The 22,598-nt window shown below is 43.1% G+C and overlaps 1 protein-coding gene across 4 annotated transcripts in view; it reads left to right on the forward strand.

The window, feature by feature from the left end:
- Positions 1-22,598, forward strand: part of LOC109578040 (liprin-alpha-1-like) — a 55,685-nt gene that overhangs the window by 10,681 nt on the left and 22,406 nt on the right. For 2 of the 4 annotated variants that reach the window (XM_070779259.1, XM_070779257.1), the window contains exons 1-5: positions 16,224-16,648; positions 17,838-17,933; positions 18,404-18,568; positions 19,667-19,768; positions 19,991-20,212. In XM_070779259.1, the coding sequence (XP_070635360.1) occupies positions 16,532-16,648; positions 17,838-17,933; positions 18,404-18,568; positions 19,667-19,768; positions 19,991-20,212 (702 nt within the window). In that variant the 5' untranslated portion in view covers positions 16,224-16,531. Of the gene's footprint in view, positions 1-16,223; positions 16,649-17,837; positions 17,934-18,403; positions 18,569-19,666; positions 19,769-19,990; positions 20,213-22,598 lie in introns of those variants that run through there. The other 2 variants (XM_070779258.1, XM_070779260.1) reach the window with 2 other exon arrangements.

Here is a 22,598-nt window from a genome sequence, read left to right on the forward strand (position 1 = left end):
CTTGACGAACTCCTTTTCCTATTTGGAACCAGTCATAGGTAACTGCTAAATAAATGTTTGAGTGAGTTAATGAACTTCATAAACTGTGAATTCCAGAAGAGGTGGTGGTAGTCGTGTAGAGGTTGTAGAGCTGTACCCAAGCACATGATCTCCTGGAATTGTAAGTAGCTGTGAGTTTGTTGAGGTTAGTAATGGTAGTCCTGACAGGAGTACCAGAGATACCACTTTTCTGTGAACACCAGTGTTTTACTTGGCCCTTTTTTTTTTTTTTTTTGGAGCAGGGAAAGGTCAAAGTGACTTGAAGCTTTCGACAGTATGTGTTTACACTTGTAAGTAGTATAGTAAAGTAAAGGACTAAAACAAACCCGCTTTCTTATCTCTAGACCTCTCATTCTCTTTCTGCCTAAAGAATCATCTCATCTCCATCTTTGCCTGTCAGATTCTAATGGTTACACTTGATGGATCCCTCCAGGCTTCTCTGTCAGTGGGATTTCCCAGGCAAGAATACTGGAGTGGCTTTGCCATTTCCTCCTCCAGGGAATCTCCCTGAGCCAGGGATTGAACCAGAGTCTCCTGCTTGGCAGGTGGATTCTTTACTACTGAGCCACCAGGGAAGCCGAATCTGATACATTAATTAATAGGAAAAAAATAGGAAGAGATAGTAAAATACTATATATGGTATCATCCTGTTTTTGTTGAAGAAAAGAAGTGTATTCATGTTCATGTAGTGTAAGTGATCTGGAAAGATTTTTGTCAAGACCAACAGTGATTGTTCTTGAATTAGCACAGTTTATTGTTTTCTGTGTTTTTCATTTAATGTTTGTGTTTTCTGGTTGTTTTTTTTTTTTTTTTTTTTTTTTGTAAGAAACACATTGTATTTTTAAAATAGTAAAATTAGTACAGAAACTTTATTTTTAAAAATCCCAGCTGTCCTTTTTTGTCTAGCTCCCAGTTGCAGTGTCTAAGACTTAGTAACTTTTATTAAATATGTTTTTATCTGAATGACTGAAACTTAAGGAAGAACTTGGTAAATGCCATAAATAGGCATATAGTGCTGAGAGGATTCAAAGAGAAAGAAAAGGATCATGTGTGGAAAGGATCAGTTGCAGATGATGTTTGAATTGACCTTGAAAGACAGAGTTTTCTGTTGTTTTGTTTTTAAGAGTATACTATAATTTAATACCTCTTTGTACCCGTGATTAACATTTTGTGGATAGGCATTTGAGGAAATGAAATTTCTTTGATTGTATTTATTCTTTAAACTCATGGCTTATATTTTTAGGATACGTGCATTATCCAGCAGACTGACTTATTATCTTCTATTTGGGTTAGTATTATTACGGTGGTTTTCCCTAAGCAAACAACAGCCTGGTGAAGTGGATTGAAGAGCCTATTGTGTGATAGGGAAAGCAGCCAGGAATTAGGAAACTTCTGAATCGAAAAGTGTGGAAAATACACAAGTAGTGGAGAATTCATTGCATTTAGTGATTTCTGACTTGAAGAAAAAATAAGCTTTTAAAATTTTAATTATCTTGCATTTTAGATCACTTTAAAAGAATGCCTTAAAATGCTTATTGTAAAGTATTAATTGTGATGAATTTGGTTTGTAAAGTTTTATCTTTTGAGTCAGACTATAATTCACAACCATTCATGATACTTGAAATGTTAAAAGTACTTCCTGAAGAAAAGTCAGATTTTATGGGCTGCTCCAGGAGCTCCCCTTTGACTTAAGATAAATATACTCCTGTGATAAAGTCATATTTCTGCAAACTAGCTCACTGAACTAATATTGGAAAGTATTTAATATGCTGTCATAAGACACTAACAAAATAAATTTGTAAAAGAAAAGCAAATCTATGGGACTAAAGGTATTTTACAAACAGAATTTTTTATATATTCTATATAAAGTAATTCTTAAAGTTTTAGACCTTTTCTCTTTAGAATTTTATTCTTACAAAAACGTTTTCAAAGGTCTTATTTTACGTCACTTAAAATTATTCTAAAAAATTGTTTAAAAGAATTTCTTACTCTAATTTGGATCTGAAATAGAATGAATACCATTTTTGAATTTTCAAGGCCGTTCCACATTTGGTTTCACATTTAGTAAATTTAGTCATGATATTCCCAAACCCAGTAGGATACAGTTTCTGTGGTTCTCAGACCCTTTGTAGAGTGACAGAGATTGGAATTCTGAATCTCACGAGTCAAATTTTGGCCTTTGACTCTGTTCCCCTTTCACACTCCTTGCTAAGCTTGGGCTGTTGCTATGCTTGAAGGCTTGTCAGCTAGCAGGTTCCTATGGTAACAGGAATGGCAATTTCAAAGAAGAAAGAGAATAGGAGCACAAAGGCTTGGTTGATTTGAATTTGAACAAAAAATAGAAGGTTCCCTGTCTTGCACCTTTGTTGAAGAAACCAGAAATTTAATATTAGAAAGTTATTTTTGAGTTTGTAAACTTCATATACCCTGGTCTTAATTTAGTGGATAAAAGTGCTGCTGCTTAGCGGAGTACTCAGTAAGAATCTTCTAAAAACTTTATCAGCTGAAGATTCTTTTTTCTTCCTTTATAGAGCTTTGATAGTCTGTGTTCCTTATATATATTCTCAACTTGGCAGTATGCTGGCTAACATTTAATTTTTACTTTGATGAAGTTAAAAATTGTGAAGAGTTCTAATCAGGGCAGTTTGCTTATTTGAAAAATATTAATGTTTTTTGTTTTGACATAATTGTATTGAGGTATGATTTGTATACAGTTAACTGTACCCATTGAACAGTGTTCAGCTTGAGTTTTGACAGAAGTATATATCTGTGAAACCATCATCACTATCAAGATATCATACATTTCCATCACCTCAAAAGCTTCCTAGGGATCTTCCCTGTGGCTCAGACACTAAAGAATCTGCCTGCAATGCAGGAGACCCAGGTTCGATTCCTGGATTGGGAAGATCCTCTGGAGAAGGGAATGGCAATCCACTCCAGTATTTTTGCGTGGAGAATCCCATGGACAGAGGAGCCTGGTGGGCCACAGTCCGTGGGGTCGCACAGAGTCCAACACTACTGAGCGACTAACACTGCTGCTGCTGCTGCTAGGTCGCTTGAGTCATGTCCGACTCTGTGCGACCCCATCGACGGCAGCCCACCAGGCTTCCCCGTCCCTGGGATTCTCCACGCAACTGACACTACTACGCTGCAAAAGCTTCCCTGTGCCCATTGTAGTCCACCCCTCTGAGTTGACTCCCTGCAGAAACAGCCACTGATCTGCTTTCTGTCACTGTGGATTAGTGTGTTCATTTTCTAGAGTTTTATATGAATGTACTTTTTTATGTCTGGTTTCTTTCACCCAGAATTGGGATTTAGATTTTAATGCATGTTTTATTTTGCTTCTTAAAAACACCATTCCAGTTGACAGTTGACTTTTTCACTTGGTAGTTGATTGAGCACAGGGAATTGAGCAGGGTTCCTGGTGCCCATCAAATAGGCCTTCTGCAGCTTTATTAATTTGTAACTCTTTCCTAATCTGTTTTTAAGCTGTCATTTACTAGGAGCTGTATCCTATTTTATATATTCTTATTTGTATATGTTGTTGTTGTTTGGTCGCTAAGTTGTGTCCGACTCTTTGCAACCCCATGGACTGCAGCATGCCAGGCTTCCCTGTTCTTCACCATCTCCCAGAATTTGCTCAAACTCATCTCCATTGAGTCTGTGATGCCATCCAGTCATCTCATCCTCTGTCATCTCCTTGTCCTCCTGCCCTCAGTCTTTCCCAGCATCAGGGTCTTTTCTAGTGAGTCGGCTCTTCACATCAGGTGGCCAAAGTATTGGAGCTTCAGCATCAGTCCTTGCAGTGAATATTCAGGGTTGATTCCCTTTAGGATTGACTGGACTGGTTTGATCGCCTTAATACTTCTGTATATATTAACACCATTTTATAGAGGAAAAGCTGAAATTTAGAGAGGTTACAGAGAACAAACTGGTTAATAAGCTCAAGGGCTCTGGACAAGAATGCCAAGGTTGAACTCTTGGGACTGTCTTTGTAGCTCTGTGATCTTCGGCGAGCTACTTAGCTTTCTGTGTCTTCTTTTCTTCACATTTATTATCAAATGGTATGACTAATGATAGTACCTGCCTTATGGAATTGTTGAGAAGATTAAGTTAGGTGTGTGAAGCACTTACAACACTGCCCAGCCTGTAGTGAGTGTCCATCAATGCTAGCTGAGCCACAGCACAAGATACTTAGAGCTAGTGAGTGACAGAAGCATACACTTAAAGCCTTATACTCAGTGCAAACAGCACAAAATGGTGATTCAAGTCAGTTTTATAATTCATGATGGGGCTCACAAATGCAGGTTTTACTAACATGGTAACATATCAATATCAGATTAGTTGGTATTGTATAGTTGAGGACTAAGCAAGTTTGAGACTTACTTAAGGCATACATATGCTTGTATGTATGATGTCTATACATACATCAGCATGTGAATATAATGCATTTTTAAGCTTTGAATTTTTTTTTTTTTTTTTTTTTGGTGGCACTGGGTCTTTGTTGCTGTGCACAGTCTTTCTCTAGTTGTGGTTTAAGAGCTTCTCCGTTGCAGGGGCTTCTCTTGTTTCAGGGCACAGGCTCGAAAGTGCATAGGCTTCAGTAGTCATGGAGCGTGGGCTTAATAGTTGCAACTTGCAGGCTCCAGAGCTCGGGCTCACTAGTTGTGGCCCACTGGCTCAGTTGCCCTGTGGCATGTGGGATCTTCCCAGACCAGGGATTGAACTGGTGTCCCTTACATTACAAGGTGGATTCTTAACCACTGGACCACCAGGGAATCCCTAAACTTGAAAATAGTTATAGACTCACAGGGAGAAGGCAATGGCAACCCACTCCAGTACTCTTGCCTGGAAAATCCCATGGATGGAGGAGCCTGGTAGGCTGCAGGCCATGGGCTGGCCAAGAGTCAGACACGACTGAGCGACCTCACTTTCACTTTTCACTTTCATGCATTGGAGAAGGAAATGGCAACCCACTCCAGTGTTCTTGCCTGGAGAATCCCAGGGACAGGGGAGTCTGGTGAGCTGCCATCTATGGGGTCGCACAGGGTCGGACACGACTGAAGCAACTTAGCAACAGCAGCAGCTCAGGAAATTAAAGGAGTGTAGAAATTCTATATACTGTAGCTAGTTTCACTGGGGGCGGGGGGGCTGGGGAACTGTGCCTTGCTATCTTATGTAGCCATTAGTATCAAAACTGGGACCTTGGACTTCCCTAGTGGTCAAGTGGTTAAGAATCCTCCTGCCAGTTTGATACTGGGGGCACCAGTTTGATCCCTGATCCAGGAAGATCCCACATGCTTCGGGACAGCTGAGCCCAGGTACCACAACTACTGAAGCCTCTATTCCCTAGAGTCTGTGTTCTGCAACAAGAGAAGCCGCTGCAATGAGAAGCCCGCACACTGCAACTAGAGAGTAGCCCCCACTCACTGCAGCTAGAGAAAGCCTGCACTCAGCAGTGAAGACCCAGCACAGCCAAATAAATAAATAAAAAGTTTTAAAGGCACAGGTGATCTAAAAAAAAAAAAAAGGAAAGTTATCATAGGTATACTCTTTAGCCCGTTATCGTATTTCACCCGTTTTTACATGTACTCATTTTTGTGTCTGTATATGCACATGTCCATGTATTTTTATTGTCTTTGCATTTGTATCACATGTATAAGTTCATGTAGCCATCACTTTGGTTAAGATACTATGGAAACTCCCTGGCAGTCCAGTGGTTAGGATTCTGTGCTTCCACTGCACGAGTTCAGATCCCTGGTTGGGGAACTGAGATCCCACAAGACCCCCAGCGTGGCAAAAAGAAAACAAAACCACAAAATGATACAGAACTGTTTTTATCACCACATCTTTCTTGTGCTTCCTTTCTCCCTACCACTCTTTCCTGTTCCCAGGCAACCACTAATTTGTTCTCTGTCCCTATAATTTTGTCAAGAATGTTATATAAATAGATTCATACAGTGTATAATCTTTTGAGATTGACTTTTTTCGTTTAGCATAATACCTTGAGACCCATCCAAGTTGCTTCATGAACCAGTAGTGACTGTTTTTAATTGCTGAGAAGTATTCCGTTACAGAGATGTTCTGCAGTTTGTTTAATCGTCCACTGAAGGATACTGAGTTGTTTCCAGCTTTTTGCTATTGCACATAAAGCTGCTCTGAACATTCATGTACAGGTTTCTGTGCAGACGTAAATTTTCCTTTCATGTAAATAAATGCCCAGGAGTGTGATTGCTGGGTTGCAGGATAAGCATATATTTGAATTTTTAAGAAACTACTCAGCTATTTTCCATAGAGGTTCTACCATTTTACATTCTACCAGCAGTGTATGAGAGACGTATGTTCTCAGCATTCTTACCACCGTTTGGTATTTTCACTATTTTTTATTCAGCTTTTCTCAGAAGATGTGATATCTTACATGATTTCAATTTGCATTTCCCTTATGACTAATAATATTGAACATCTTCATGTGCCATTCATGTATCTTCTTTGATAAAATGTCCGTTCATGTCTATTGTTCATTTTCAGTTGAATTGCTTTTTACTTTTGAGCTTTGAGAGTTCTTTATAGATTCTAGATACAAATCCTTTGTTGGAAATATAGTTTGTAAATAGTTTATTCTAGTCTGTAGCTTGCTTTTTCAGCCTTTTAACAAAGTCTAGGAGACTAGAAGTCTTAAATTTTAACAAAGTCCAGTTTACCAAGTTTTTTTCCTTTTAGGGACTGCATTTTTGGTGTCGTTTCTAAGAATTCTTCAGTGGGTCTGCAAATTCTCTGAAGTTTTATAGCTTTATGTCTCACATTTAAATCTATGATCAATTTTGAGTTAATTTGTATCAAGTGAGTTTCATTTTTTTGCCTGTGAATATCCAATAGCTTAAGCACCATTTGTTGGGAAGGCTATCTGTCCTTCCACCATTGAACTGCTTTTGCTTCTTCCTCAAAAATCAGTTATCTGTCCTTGTATAGATTTATATTTGGGTTCTCTATTCTGTCTTGTTGATCTTTGTGCCTATTTCACCACCAGTACCACAGTGTCTTGATTTTTGGAGCACCAAAGAATTGATGCTTTTGAACTGTGCTGTTGGAGAAGACTCTTGAGAGTCCCTTGGACTGCAAGGAGATGCAACCAGTCCATTCTAAAGGAGATCAGTCCTGGGTGTTCTTTGGAAGGAATGATGCTAAAGATGTAACTCCAATACTTTGGCCACCTCATGGGAAGAGTTGACCCATTTTAAAAGACTCTGATGCTGGGAGGGATTGGGGGGCAGGAGGAGATGGGGGACCACAGAGGATGAGACGGTTGGATGGCATCAGCAACTCAATGGACATGAGTTTGAGTAAACCCTGGGAGTTGCTGATGGACAGGGATACCTGGCTTGCTGCAATCCACGGGGTCTCAAAGAGTTGGACACGACTGAGCAACTAAACTGAACTGAATATTAAGTAATCCGGACTTCATAGAATTGGTTTGGATTAGTTCTCTGCTGTTTTCTGGAAGAGATTGTGTAGAATTGGTATCCCTTTAAAATTGTTAGATTTTACCAATGAAAGCATCAGGCCTGAACATCTTTGTTCAGGAGATTTTAAACGACAAATTCAATTTGTTGAATCGTTACAGGACTGTTCATATTATCAGTTTCATCTTGGGTGAGTTTTGGCAGTCTGAGGAATTGGTCTACTTCATCTAAATTGTCTGGTTTATATGCATAGAGTTGTTTGTAATATTACTTAGGTATTTTTAACATTTTTATTGGAAAGTGAAAGTTAGTTTTGGTTGTGCTGGGTTTTCATTGCTGTGTGCAGTCTTTCCCCAGTTGCAGAATGTGGGGGCTACTGTTTGTTTTAGGCTTTTCATTGTGGTGGCTTCTCTTGTTGCAGAGCCTGGGCTGCAGAGTGTGTGGGCTTCAGTAGTTGTGGCACATGGGCATGTCACTCTGAAGCATGAGGGAATTTCCTGGACCAGGGATTGAACCCATGTCCCCTGCATTGGCAGGCAGATTCTTAACCATTGGGCCACTAGGGAAGTCCTTCCTTATTATATTTTTAATGTCAGTACGGTCTCTAGTGATACCCTCTTTTTCATTCTTGATATTGGTTAAGTTGTGTTTCTCTGTCGTTTTAAATGATTTGTACTAGAACCTTATCAATTGTACTAAGGTTTTCAAAGAACCAGCTCTTGGGTTGTGTGATTTTTTTTTTAATTGATTTTATGATTTCAGTGTCATTGACTTCTCTTCTTTGTTATTTCATTTCCTTTGCTTGCTTTTGCTTTATTTTGCTCTTTATGGTTATTATGAATAACACTGCTCTGTTATGAACATTCATATGCACATTTTTGCTTCAGTTCAGGTCAGTCACTCAGCCGTGTCCAACTCTCTGTGACCCCATGGACTGTAGCATGCCAGGCCTCCCTGTCCATCACCAACTGCCAGAGCTTGCTCAAACTTCTGTCCATTTAGTCGGTGATGCCATCCAACCATCTCATCCTCTGTCGTCCCCTTCTCATCCCGTCTTCAATCTTTCCCAGCATCAAGGTCTTTCCCAGTGAATCAGTTCTTCCCATCAGGTGGCCACAGTATTGGAGTTTCAGCTTCAGCATCAGTCCTTCCAATGAATATTCAGGACTGATTTCCTTTATGATAGAGTGGTTTGATCTCCTTGCCGTCCAAGGGACTCTCAAGAGTCTTCTTCAACACCACAGTTCAAAAGCCTCAATTCTTTGGTACTCAGCTTTCTTTATAGTTCAATTCTCACATCCATACATGACTACTGGAAAAACTACAGCTTTGATGAGACGGACCTTTGTTGGTAAGTAATGTCTCTGCTTTTTAATATGCCGTCTAAGATGATCATAACTTTTCTTCCAAGGAGCAAGTGTCTTTTAATATCATGGATGCAGTCAGCATCTGCAGTGATTTTGGAGGCCCCCAAAATAGTCTGTCACTGTTTCCATTGTTTTCCTGTCTATTTGCCATGAAGTGATGGGACTGGATGCCGTGATCTTAGTTTTCTGAATGTTGAGTTGTAAGCCAACTTTTTCACTCTCCTCTTTCACTTTTCATCCAGAGGCTCTTTGGTCCTTCTTTGCTTTCTGCCGTAAGGGTCGTGTCATCTGCACGTCTGAGGTTATTGATATTTCTCCCAGCAATCTTGATTCCAGCTTGTGTTTTGTCCAGTCTGGCATTTCACATGATGTACTCTGCATAGAAGTTAAATAAGCAGGATTATTTTTGCTTAGACATGATTTAAAATTATTTGGGGTATATTCCTAGGAGTGGAATTCTGGATCACGTGGCAGTTTTATGTTTAACTGCTTGAATAGTCACCAGACTGTTCTCCATAGTGGTTGCCTCATTTTACATTCCTATCAGCAAATTTTTTTTGTACCTAGTCCAGCAATCTTACTCTCTTATGTAGTCGATAGTTCATTTATATATAATGCAATTGGTGATGTACTTGGGTTAATATCTGCCATCTTATCATTCGATTTCAGTTTTCCCAAACTGTTTTTCTTGTTCTCTCTCCTGTCTTGACTTCTTTTGTATTATTGTATTTCTCTCTCTGATTACCTAGTTAGTTGTGCATTCTTTTATTGCTTACCCCAGAAATTATGATATGTACTCTTGACTTACAGTATTCTAATACAAATAATAACTTGGATCACTCTCCCATTAGTGTTCCTCTGACTCCTGCTTTATCATTTTATTATTACACATAATTATTTTGTATTTTATATGTCTCTTCAGGCATGATTTTTTGTTTTTACAGAGAATATTCATTTCTGTTTTCCCACATCTTCCTATTTATTTAGGGGCTTCTAAGACGCTCAAAGCATTTTATGAAAGAGTTACACATTTCAAAGTTTGTTGATATTTCTAGAAAGCCATTCACATGTAACATATTTATTAAGAACATGGGGTTTACAGTCCCATCTGTAACGCTTTGAGTCTCAGTTTCCTCATGGAAATATAGGGAATAATATGTTAAATACAGTAATATCTACCTCATAGGTGGCTGTGAAGATTCAATGAGAAAATAAAGTTAAGCCTCGTACTAGAATGCCATACACAAAGAAAAATTTCATTATTCTGTTGTGGCAAGTACATAATTCCTGAGGTTTAAAAAAGAATTGTTCTTATATTCTGTATTAGAATCATCATTTTGTCTTTTAAACACTGATTTTCAAAAGAACATGTTTCCTTTCCTAAAGTTTACCCCTTCATTTTTTTCTCTTTCATCCATCTAATCCAATGATCTATGTCCCAAGGAATTTTGATACTAGAACCTGTGTTTCAATAATAGAAATGTGTTACCGTAATAGAAGCAGCTTAGCCAAGACTGTCAAGTTCACCTTAGAGCCATTTGTAGAATTAAAAAAAAATCATTTGTGTAGAAAACAAACAACCCATTATTTCTATTTTCAGCCACAGAAGGCAGCCCATCTGTTGTTTATCTAATCTTGATTCAGAAACATACAAAAATAGAACAATAACATCATATCTAACTTATATTAGTTTCATTTTCTGATAACAGTGTTTCCCCTTCACCAGACAATAACAGAAGGACCTGACAGAGGAGCACAGAACTAGAGAAACACTGTTTATGTGTTTAAAAGACAAACTAGAGAAGCATTGTTTATGAAAGGACCATAAGGAAATGGGAATGTGTTGCTCTTCCAACATTAATGACAGCAAGTAATTCTCTATGAATATATAGTATATACTACTAATCTTTTTTTTTTTTTTCTGCTACTAATCTTTAAAGTTGGTAAGTATCCTGCCTGTGACTTCCTAGCACCAAACTGATTTTTCCTCAACATTGTTCAGTGCCTGTCATAGAGGGAAAGAGGGAGAGTTACTGAAAAAAATATTCAAAGTCTCTTATAGGAAAATATTTTGAAATATTATATTTTAGAAGTATAGACTAGTAAATTTATTTTAAAAGTATTCATCCTATTATGTACAAGCTGTAAAATGCTATCAAGGGGCACTTTTGGATAAATACTTTAAAATATACGAGTCATTTTGGCCTGTGTGAAACAGACTAAATAGCCTAAGCCATGAGTTCCGTTTTAGTCTTAACTCAGATCAACTGGTGGTGGTGGTGGTCATTCGTTAAGTCGTGTCCGACTCTTTGTGACCCATGAACTGCAGCACGCCAGGCTTCCCTGTCCTTCACTATCAAAGAGCCCTGTCTTTTTCACTATCAAAGAGCCCTGTCTTTTTGGGCTACTGTTGTAAATCCCATAGACTAGCTGATAAACAACAGAAAGTTGTTTCTTGTAGTCCTGGAGGCTGGGGAGTCCCAAGATCATCAGCAGGCGCCACGTCTGGTGAGTCATGTTTCCTGGTTCCTAGACTGCCTGCTGCTTCTCCCTGTCCTCGCAGCACGGGAGCCCATTCCTTCCTGGCCTGACCCCTCCCAGAGTGCCTGCCTCCTAGGATCATCACCACGTGCGGGGTGAAGTTTGAGGGCCCATAAACTGTCAGCCCATTGCAGTCCCTAAGTATACTCTGCATTATTTCAGTCTTTTGAAATAATTCGAGCTTTCCTAATAGCCCAATACATGTTCTTTTTGTTATATGTTCGTTGGGCTCTTGAAAATAATATGTATCAGTGGGAATGCAGTGTTCCGTGTGTATCAGTTCCATCAGGTTTGTCACAAATGTAATTCAGATTCCAGTAGCCACGTCGAGTAAAAGCAGAAGTAGGTGAAATTACCTGTAATATATTTTATTTTAACACACCCCAAATATTATCATTTCAGTGTGTAATCAACATGATAAAACCTAATGCAATAGTTCACGTTCTTTTTTTCATGCTAAGTCTTTAAAATCCAGCATGTGTTTCAGGCTTGCAGCGCATCTCATTGTAGAGCCAGCCACATTTCAGGTACTTCATGGTTGCAGGTGACTACATACCAGGGAGCCCAGTTCCAGGAGAGATGTGTCTTTAACGTCTCCCACTGGGATTATGAACTCGGCTGTTACTCCTTTTCTATTTCTGTCAGTTTTTATGTATTGATATTTTGAGGTTATGTTATTAGGTACATTCAAGTTTAGAATCCTCATCTTCTTGCTAGACTGAACTTGTATCAGTATGAGATGTTCTTTTTTATTGCTAGTAATGCTTCTTTCTTTAGACACTATTTGACAGTGATGTTGCCACGTCAGTTTTCTGTCCGTGTTAGCTTGGGTATCTTTTACTTTCACCTGTCTAAAAGACCTTCCATCTTAACATGTACCTCTGAATAGTGTATAGTTTTCACTGGAATCAGTTTGAGTATTGGCTCTGTTTATAATGTTGATATTTCAGTGTGTAGACACCATGTTGCTGTGTGATTTCTGTTTGTCCCACCTAGTCTGTGTTCTTTGCTCTTGCCTTCTTTTAGAAGTATGAAGTGTTTCTCTAGTTCTGTGCTCCTCTGTCAGGTTGTTGGGTGTACATTTGCAGACACAGTGTGTGTTTTACATTCAAGTCTAACTTAGTACTCTTACTGCCTCCCTGACACGACTGTTTCCTCCTTGTCACTGTCACACTTTAAACGGTTAGATATATTTTTGGCATTAACATCATTGTTTTGTAGAGTTAGTATGTACCCTCACAGTTACCTCATTGTTGGTCTTTACTTGTTTTTTATACTTCCATCAGAGACTACTTTTCTTTTTCCCAAAGCACTGCCTTAATATTTTTTTTTTTAGTTCATGTGTGTGGGTGATGAGTTGTCTCATTTCCATTTGCCCTCAATGTCTCTGTTTTGCTTTCACTTTCGAAGAGAGTTTTTGTTGGATGTAGAATTCCAGGTTGGTGGTTATTTGTTTTTCAGCATTTTACAGATGCCAGTCCATTATCTTCTGACTTCCTTGTTCTTGGAAAGTCAGCTCTCAGTGTTGTTGTGCCGTTAAAAGCCACACCCTTTTTCCTCTGAGTGCTTGAACATTTGCTTCTTGCCTTAGGCACCCGCAGAGCTGCTGAAACCAATGTGTGGTTTTCATTTTTGACTCAATGGTCTGATTCTTGAACCAACTCTTACCACTGTCCCTGTCAGTCAGTTCAGTCGCTCCATGTCTGACCCGTTGCAACCCCATGGGCTGCAGCACGCCAGGCTTCCCTGTCCATCATCAACTCCTGGAGCTTGCTCAAGCTCATGTCCATCGAGTCGGTGATGCCATCCAACCAGCTCATCCTCTGTCGTCCCCTTCTCCTCCTGCCTTCAGTCTTCCCCATCATCAGGTTCTTTTCCAGTGAGTCAGCTCTTTGCATCAGGTGGCCAAAGTATTGGAGCTTCAGCATCAGTCTTTCCAATGAATATTCAGGACTGATTTGCATTAGGATTGACTGACTGATTGGATCTCCTAGTAGTCCATGGGGCTCTCAAGAGTCTTCTCCAACTCCCCAGTTCAGAAGCATTGATTCTTTGGCATTCAGCCTTCTTCATGGGCCAACTCTCACATCCATACATGACTACTGGAAAAACCATAGCTTTGACTAAATGAACCTTTGTTGGCAGAGTAATGTCTCTGCTTTTTAATATGCTGTCTAGATTTGTCATAGGTTTCCTTCCGAGGAACAAGCATCTTTTAATTTCACCATCTGCAGTAATTTCGGAGCCCAAGAAAATAAAGTGTGTCACTGTTTCCACTGTTTCCCCATTTATTTGCCATGAAGTGATGGGGCTGGATGCTATGATCTTCATTTTTTGAATGTTGAGTTTTATGCCAGCTTTTTCACTCTCCCCTTTCACTTTCACTAAGAGGCTCTTTAGTTTCAGCCCCTGGAGGCATTTCTTATTCCCCTTTCTGTCTTTTCTCCACCATGAGGGTCCCCATTTATAGTTTTTAACAACATAGTTTAACAACAGATTCCTTCAATACATTCTATCCCTTTTCCCTCATATATATATTGTAACCGATCCGTCCTTCAGTTCACTGATCGTCTCTTCAGCTACGTCCAATCTGATGTTAAGGCCAGAGACTGAGTTCTTAAATTCAGTCACTGTTATTGTAAAGTTCTAGATTGGTTTTGATTCTCAGAAATTTTTCCTTTTGTCAAGTATATTTTTGAACAGGTGACATTTGCATCTGATACCTCTAGCATACCTCTGATACGCTGATATATATCTCATACCTCTGGATCTGGTTCAGTTCTTTTTCTCTTGGTCCTGTTTGTTGTTACACCCTCTTTTGCTTCTTTGGTTGCATGTTGGACATTATGTTTGGAAAACCCTAGAGGTTCTGAGTGATGCTGCCTTCTCCAGAGTTTCCTCTGACACAGACCTCCAGTGGGGACAGAGCTGTCTGTTCACTCAGGGCCTGAGGGACTTGAGGCTTGGGGGTCCTTTTAAGCTCAGTCTCAGCAGCCTTCACCCACCTTCCCCCCCGACCCCAGGGAGGAGCTTTCCAGCGTCTCCAGTGTCTGGAAGCCTGGGGTGCCTCCCAGGGCCCCACATTCTCAGCAGGTCCTGAAGCCCACCGTCTCTCCTGAGCACCAGGAGGTGACTGATAGTCAGCGCTCAGCCGGTTTGGGCAGAGTGTTGGGTACGTTTTCTGACATCCAGACTGACTCGTCAGGCCTGCGCTTGACTTTTTGTCTCCACAGCCCAAGGAACCCTCCAGAGCTGTGTTAGCCAGCCCCCTCTGCTTGACTTTTTCCATTCCTTTTCTTCACAGAGTCAGCTTTGCTCAGATGCCCCGAGGGAACGAGCGGCCCTCTCAGTCTCCAGCTCCCTCACTGAGCTTCGCTTTTGTTTGAAATCTTGGATTGTGGCTGCCTAAGGACCTCTTTTAAACCTTATTTGGCTTTTCTAGCTCTTGGTAGGCTGACCTACAAGATGCTTGCGTCTGTCACTGGAAGTGGAGACACCCTGGGGGGGTCTTCTGTCATCTGAAGCCACATGTAACAGTCACAGTAATTGTCTTGATCAAGTTAATTTGATACCAGGGAAAACAAGAACCAGGGGTCCTTGCTTGGTACCCATGGCTGTGTTTCTGGTCAGAGTCCCCAGCTTGCCTGGGCTGTTTCAGTGCCACGTGAACTTGGGAAGGAGGTGGAGCAGGCGGCCCACGCGGCCTGGAGACAGAGGAGCCGGTCTCCCCTCTGCCCTTGCCCCTGGCGGCCCAGGGCAGGCCTTGCATTGCCGGGCTGCTGGTGGTGGAGGCCAAGGCTGAGGAGGGAGGGGTTATGTGACCTGTATTCTGTGACATGGTCACATGTGGTTTTCTTTTTCAGTTTGAAAAAATGACTGCTTTTAGTCTTCCCTCCACTTTCACTTTAAGGTGGAAAATGAAGATTTTATTCGTAAAGTTGAGCACAGTGACCTTACAGTCTTTTTGAAAGCAACAGTTGATGTTTTAAGAACACATCTCAGAGAACTCCAGTAGATAAAGCTAAAAAAAGAGAACGTGTTCAGGGTGAACTGCAGGCAGGACCCCAAACTGTACCCTGTCTCTCCCAGAGTGTGTAATTGCTGAGATGGCTGGATATAGGACCCAAAGCACCCTGGGGACCGAGGTCCTCAAATGACAGCAGAGGGCCGGGCTGAGCCAGGAGCAAGTGGCCTGTGCCCTGGCGAGTGGAGAACCGTGAGGGTGGGAGTGGAGCCAGGAGAGGGGTGGGAGACTCAGGCGGGGTCTGGGAGGCACTGGCTGTCGCGGCTCGAGGCAGGGACACCCCTGAACCTCCACCATGCAGTCCCCACGGGGCAGAGTCGTCTGGCAGCCGAGGGTCGAAGTAAAGAGGGCGAGTTCACAGCAGGTTGAATGAACCCCTGTACCCACTGTGGGTTCATTTTAAGTGCCTGGAGTGAGGTTGGTCAAGCCCTTGCTGAGCTCGAGTGAGGGAGTCCGACAGGGAGGACCGAGCTCAGGGTGAGAGTGAGGGGCAGCTAGCGTGGTGAGTCCTCCTCAGCTGAGTGGGTTCTGGGGACGCCCTTGAGTTCAGGGCTGCCCTTTCAGTAGCCTCACTGGAGGCTTGTTTGGGGGGTAGAGGGGGCAGAAGCCCACTTAGAAGACGTGCTCATTCCCAGGGGTGGTGGTTTCTGAAGGAGTTTATACTGGTTGGTTCGACTGTGACCCAGTACCTTGCAGGGTCGTGTTTGACAGGGGGCCTGAGCTGTGGGCACAGCCTGCCTTCTCCTGCACTCCGCACTCAATTGTTGACTTTTTGGCAGCCCCTCCCCCCTCTCTGCACCCTTGACAGTGGACCTGAGCCCAGCCCCCCTGTTGCCACGGAGCCCCTTGTGACCGAGTGGGTTCCAGTTCTGGGCTCCTGGGAGATGTGCTGGAGGTGGAGCCTTCATGCCATTTGGTGGTCATAGTGTGAGAGCAGTGGTCATAGTGTGAGAACGGTGTGTGTGAGAGTGGTGTGTGAGAGCAGTGTGTGTGAGAGTGGTGGTCGTAGTGTGAGATTGGTGGTGATAGCTCGGTAGCCGAGGTATCCTACCGTGAAACAGCGGTTGCCCCCGAGTCGGGGGCTGCCCCTATCCGCGAGGATGGGTCGCAGAAGGGCCCGCCTTTGGGCATTATTCCAGCGCTGCAACCCCAAGGCAAAGGCGAAGACTAGGAAGGACTTGGCCTCGGCCCACGTCCTGGAAGCAGAGCAGCCTGAGGTGAGAGCAGCCGGGGGCTGGGCCCGTCAGATTGGCCCTCACCCGGCGAAGCACTGGGGTTGTGTTTCATTTTGTTAGCATGGTTGTGGGCCCTGCCGGCCAGGGCATTCTGGCCTTAGTGGGCAGGATCGACCCCAGCAGGTTTACCTTGTAAGAGGTTGTGCAGTTGCTGCATGGAGGATGGGCGGGGGCCCCACAAGAAGGGAAACACTGGCTGGAGAAGTCACTGGGGCACATGGACTGAGCTATAGAGTCAGTCCTTGAAGCAGAAAGGGTAAGGCCCTTAATGTCTCCCTTCTTGCAAAGAAAGGATATACGGGCTGGAGGAATCTCTGGGGCATGAGGATCGAGCTAGAGAGTCAGTCCTTGAAGCAGAACGGCTAAGCCCGTTAATGTCTCCCATGTTACAAAGCACAGACCAGTGTGTCCAGTATTTTAATGACAGTTACCTACTGCTTACGTGTATGACATACACCCTCATAGCTACACATGTCTACTGCATGCCTCTTACAAGTGGTGGGCACTGTTCTGGGTGCTGAACACTCAGTATGTAGTAGTGGATACGTAGCCCAGGATTTTTTTAATTTCTGCAAAGAAAAATAGAAGAACGAAAGACTCCTTGTGGTTCAGTTTGAGCAAGTTCACCACGTGGACAGCCCCGCATGCACGCAAATTGTGGTAAAGTATATATAACATAAATTTAACATTTTAACCAGTTGATTGAATGACTGGGTGGCTTCTGTGGAGTCAGGCTAACAGATGGCTTTGAGGTGCCATCCGCCTTTTTCCCAGAGGAACACTCCAAAGCCTGGTGGCCTTGTAGACCTTCCTTTTTTTCTTCACTTTCTCCAGTGGCTCCAGGTCTGTGTGTCGTTTAAGAATCTCTTTATCCACTTTGTTGTTAGGTTTACGTTTTGGAAAGTTTCTCAAATGTCCCTGGGTCTTGAGAAGGCAGGCTTGGATTCCAGGTTCTCTCCTGCCGCATGCCTGCCAGGTCGAGGTGGAGGCTGAAGGCCGGTCTGAGTTGTGGTGGTCTGTGTGGTCTTGGGGTCAGTGGACCCCTCTTCTCTGGAGGGGCATGGAGATCCTTTGTGTGGAGCCTGGAGAGACTTGACAGGGTCAGTCTTCACAGTCTCGCTCTCTTTTTAATTTATGTTTGCATTTAGTTTCTCATTTAACTGTTTTCTAGGAATTTCCAACTCCCGAAGGATACACCTACAGGGAGCAGCTTTGTAAAGCCAAAGAGGAAATCGCTCAGCTGAAAGCTGAAAGAAACAACACCAGGGTCAGTAGGGGGATTCTCACATGTTGACATTTGCCCCGCGGGGGTCACCGCTGGCCTCCGTGTGCTGTCTTTAAACTTTGTCTGATTTTCAAGTCATTTTCCACATCTTCCCGCTGAACAGACCAGGGTGGATCAGTTCTGGGTTCTCATACCTTGCTTCAAATTTCTGATGAGAGCTAATGTAATTTTAGTACATATGAGGGGGGAGTTCTCTTAACTTACATTTTTGTCCATGCTACACTTTGTGTGGGATCTTAGTTCCCCAACCAGGGGTTAAAACCCATGATCCTTGAAGAAGTGTGGAGTCTTAACTACTGGGCCCCTGGGGAAGTCCACTCTAACTTTCGACTGAACTGGCAGGATTCCAACGTGCCTTAGCATGTTTCCGGCTATAGCGTGAGGCTGAGAGGAGTTATCGGCCCGGAATTCAAGCATGAGGTTGAAGGTGTTCCTTTGGCCCTGCCCTGCAGCTGCTGCTGGAGCACCTGGAGTGCCTGGTTTCGCGATATATTCCACCCGTCGGGATGACAGCAGGCAAGCGGCAGGCGCAGTCCCCAGCCGGCATGAGGAGTGAGGTGGAGGTGCTCAGGGCGCTGAAATGGCTCTTTGAACACCACAAGGCCCTGGATGAGAAGGTACCAGCCATCTGGCTGTCCTGGATTTGTACACTTGCTGCCTTGTTAGGCGGATGATGCACATATTTATGTAACTAGTTGACTTTTGAGCGTCTTGAATTCTTGTATATACATTTTTTTCTGTAAGAATTCAGAGTTTTATATGGTTAAAAAGCGTTGCCTGCATACATGCTCAGTCGTGTCCGAATCTTTGCAACCCTGTGGACTGTAGCCCACCATGCTCCTCTCTTCATGGGGCTTCCCAGTCATGAATACTGGAGTGGGTGGCCATCTTCTACTCCAGGGAATCTTCCTGACCCAGGGATCGAACCTGCCCTCTTGCATTGGCAGGCGGATTCTTTACCACTGAGCCACCTGGGAAGCCCCCAGTTAAAAAGTATTAGTTGGCATGAATGTCTCAAGATTTATTATATTCTGTATATCAATTTGCAGTTAAAAACTGGGTAACAATTAATTTAGGAGAACATTTTGTTCTCTCAAACTTAGAATTTAAAGCTGTTAACAAGCAGATTCTCTTGATGTTAAGATCAATGAGAGACATTCAAGGTATTCTGTGACAGTATCCATGTATTAGGGTGAGTATACACTAAGAAGTGTACTAACGTATATACACACATCAACACACAGTGACTCAGCCCCTTTGATTTGAGTTGAGAGCGTGATTACGAGTAGCACTCGAAAGGTGTAGTTTGTTAGAAGAAGAATTAGGTGCCACACATAAAGAGGTAAGTTTGATCAGTCTTTGTGTAATTTCCGTGAAGGGTTTGTCATTTGAATCCTTTCATTTTAAAAAAGAATGAAGGCTGTAGTGGTGGGCATCAGATGTTATTTATCTTTCTGATTGAGGACCCACCCACCAGGGTTATTTTAATGACTAGTAAACTAGACTTGTGGCTCAGAGTTGCAGGATCTCTTAAGTACCCCTTTGTCCAGTAGAAGACAAATTCTGACTCTAATCACCTGGTGGTATTCGGGATGGATAGCATCACCATGTATTTTCTTTTTATGTTGTGTTTTCAGTTTAGAGTTGAGTTTTCCAGGTGGAGTTTTGCTGTCTTTACTTATTTCTTTACTCTGATTCAATTTTTTTGGTTTTAGCAGATGATGCTTTCAGAGGAGAATAACCAGGAAAAGATACTAAAGGACAGGGTGCTTGATGTACATCATGAGCAAGAAAACATGCCAAGCGCCAATGGAAAGGTAAGTCCTTGGTCTCGCCCTCTGTCTGGTTCTCGTCTTACCATCCAGTCTGTGTGGGGCTGTTGGGACCTCTCACCGATGCACCATGTAGGTCTGAGTGGCCACGAGGGTCCTGTGAGCTCCCAGAGCGCAGAAGGCAGTTTTGACCTCACAGATTGCCCGGAAGTACTGTGTTCCCTCCCTCCCAAAACCAGGCTGTGTAAGGCTTCCTTTCCCCCTTAGAGACCCTCCGACGGCTCTCTAAGCCACAAGGAAGACATGGTTAAGAAGATGGAGCTCCAGGAAATCATAGAGAGGCAGTTGCTGGAGCAGAGCCAGATGGAGGAGCGCCTGGCAGCCCTCTCTGCCCATGTGAAACATCTGGAGGAGGACCTGGACAAGGCCAGGAAGGACCTCCTCAAGTCCAAGGACATGAACAGAAAACTTGAGCGGGACATCCGCGAAGTGAGTGACTGCAGCTATGTCTGTTGTCCTGAGGTGGAATGTGGGATTCTTGTTCTCCCGGGGATCTCAGCCTTGGGATGGCTGCGTGAGTAAGAGCAGAGCACTGGACAGACCACAACTGGCTGCCTCCCTGCCTCTGCATCGAGGTCTCTGGGGTAGAAGAGGCCTGGTCCAGGCAGTCCGTTGGCAGTGGACCAATGTGAGGGCAGCCCTGACGCTGTGCCGCACCCTGGGTGTGGACTCCTCATTTCCACAAGTTCTAGGGGGCCCACTGTGTTCCTTTTTTAAAAATTCATTCATCCATTCATTCATTTATTGGCATATAGTTGCTTTACACTGCTGTGTCAATTTCTGCTGTACAGCAAAGTGAATCAGTCATCTATCTATCTATCTATCTATTTACATATCTGTCTCTCTTTTAGATTTCCTGCCCATTTGCTTCACCACAGAGCACTGAGCGGACTTCCCTGTGCTGTACACTAGGTCCTCACTCGTTGACTTTATGTGTAGTATCAGTGCTGTATATATGTCAACCCGAGTCTCCCGGTTCATCCCCGCCCCCCGCCCCCTGCAACTGCCTGTCGAATGTGTTCCTGATGATGCTGAAATTTGCTTCTGATTCACTCAGGCGAGTCTGGTGACACCTGTGGAGCCTGTTCTCTCAGAGAGATGGGAGCATGCTGTGTGGGCTCTGCTGAGGCAGCTTGCCTGGCCATCTCCTCGAGTTTTCTGAGGTTCCGCTCCTTGAAGGGATGTGTGACAGTGATACCGGCGGTCAGACAAGTCGAGTGGTGTTTGCTCACCCTCAGATCCTCAGGCCCGAGCTGTGTAACCATGTGGAATCGTGATGTCTCTGGCGGTCATGTCTGCGGGTGTCCTGATTTATGAGAAACTCCCTAGCGGTCACTGTGAAAACAGAGAGTGCTGGGGACTCAGGCCTCTTCCTGTGAGCCTCGCCTCTCCTCTGTGCACAGACAGACAGCACCCACCCAGCCCACGCCTCCCCCGTGAGACCGTCTCAGAGAGAACCCCTCCAACATGTGGTACAGCAGGTGTACTTGTTTAGTAGCTTGGTGTGAGTAATTCTGTGTGAGAACTCAAAACAGAAATATTTGCACAGGTTTGCATAAGCTATTCACACTACTCTTTGGCAACAGGAGATTAGGTGGCACAGTTTAATACGTATAGAATTCTAGAAAACGCGTTTTCAAGACCTTTCACTTTTAAAGTTAGGACGTTGCCCACATTGGTTACTTAGTGACCAGGGAGGGACCTGAAGTGGATTTTGAAGTGGCGGACAGGAGTTGCACCAGCAGCAAGTTCTGGTCCTGGTTTGAGCATTTCATCCATGTGGTGTAACTCTGCTTTTGAAGAACTAGGCTTGAGAAGGCTGCTCCCAGTTGTGTACAATTTGACTTCTGTTTCCACTCGTTAATATTCTACTTTAATTCTGAGGAAATTGCATGAGACTTTTCCAACTTTCACTCGAGGAAACGAGCCTCAGAGCTCCCCGTTGGGTCTGTTGAAGGTCCCTCCTTGTTCTGGGTCAAGCCCGCCTGTATGGTGTAGCAGACAGAGGTCCTGACTTCATGCCAGATACCTTCCCTCCTGGAATTCTTGCAATAACAGGGTAGTTTAGTATACTTTTCGTTTGCTGTTTGGGTTTATTATGTAGAAAAGAAGCTTGGTAAACCAAGTGGCTGGACAGGACGTTAAGACAGATGGGTGCCAATCGTGGCAAACGTAACCTTTGGGATAGGCGCATTTTTGCTCACGTCCGAGAAAACTGCCGTGTCTAGGACTTTTATTCTGAGGATGTTAACTTAATGTTTGATTTGAAACTTAGGACGACATCAGTAATAAACTTGAAAATGAAATTGCAAATAAGGATTCTAGGCATCGACAGGTAATGGCTTTTATGAACTGTGTCTGACTTTTATAGTAGTGAATTACTGATGAAGGAAGGTAAAGATCTTTTCATGTGACTCCCACATTGGAAATCAAGTCCCAGTGTAAAGTTCTTATGACCCTAAAATACTGTGTTCAAAAGTGTGGATGTACATCATGGTAAATCAGCTGTACTGGAAGGAAATACATTTTTAAAAAATTGCAGGTGACTGCAACTTACAGGTTTGAATTATTTGGGACTTGGTTTAACCATTTTGTGGAATTCCATTCCTGACTCTTTTGTTTTACTTGAAGGTGAATCTGTTGGCTTGTTAGAGTTGTTACTGAAAGAGTAGAGAGCAGCAGGGAACTTCACGGCAGCTGGCTGCCTGTTGGGAACTGGGGTCACTGTGACAAAAGGCAGGGTTAGAGCTCCGGTCTGATTAGGGTTTGTACTTCTGTGATGTGGTGAGCCTTACTCGCTCCTGTTCCCGAGTGT

Source organism: Bos indicus, chromosome 25, assembly GCF_029378745.1.
Source record: "Bos indicus isolate NIAB-ARS_2022 breed Sahiwal x Tharparkar chromosome 25, NIAB-ARS_B.indTharparkar_mat_pri_1.0, whole genome shotgun sequence".
In the NCBI taxonomy this organism is placed as follows: domain Eukaryota; kingdom Metazoa; phylum Chordata; class Mammalia; order Artiodactyla; family Bovidae; genus Bos; species Bos indicus.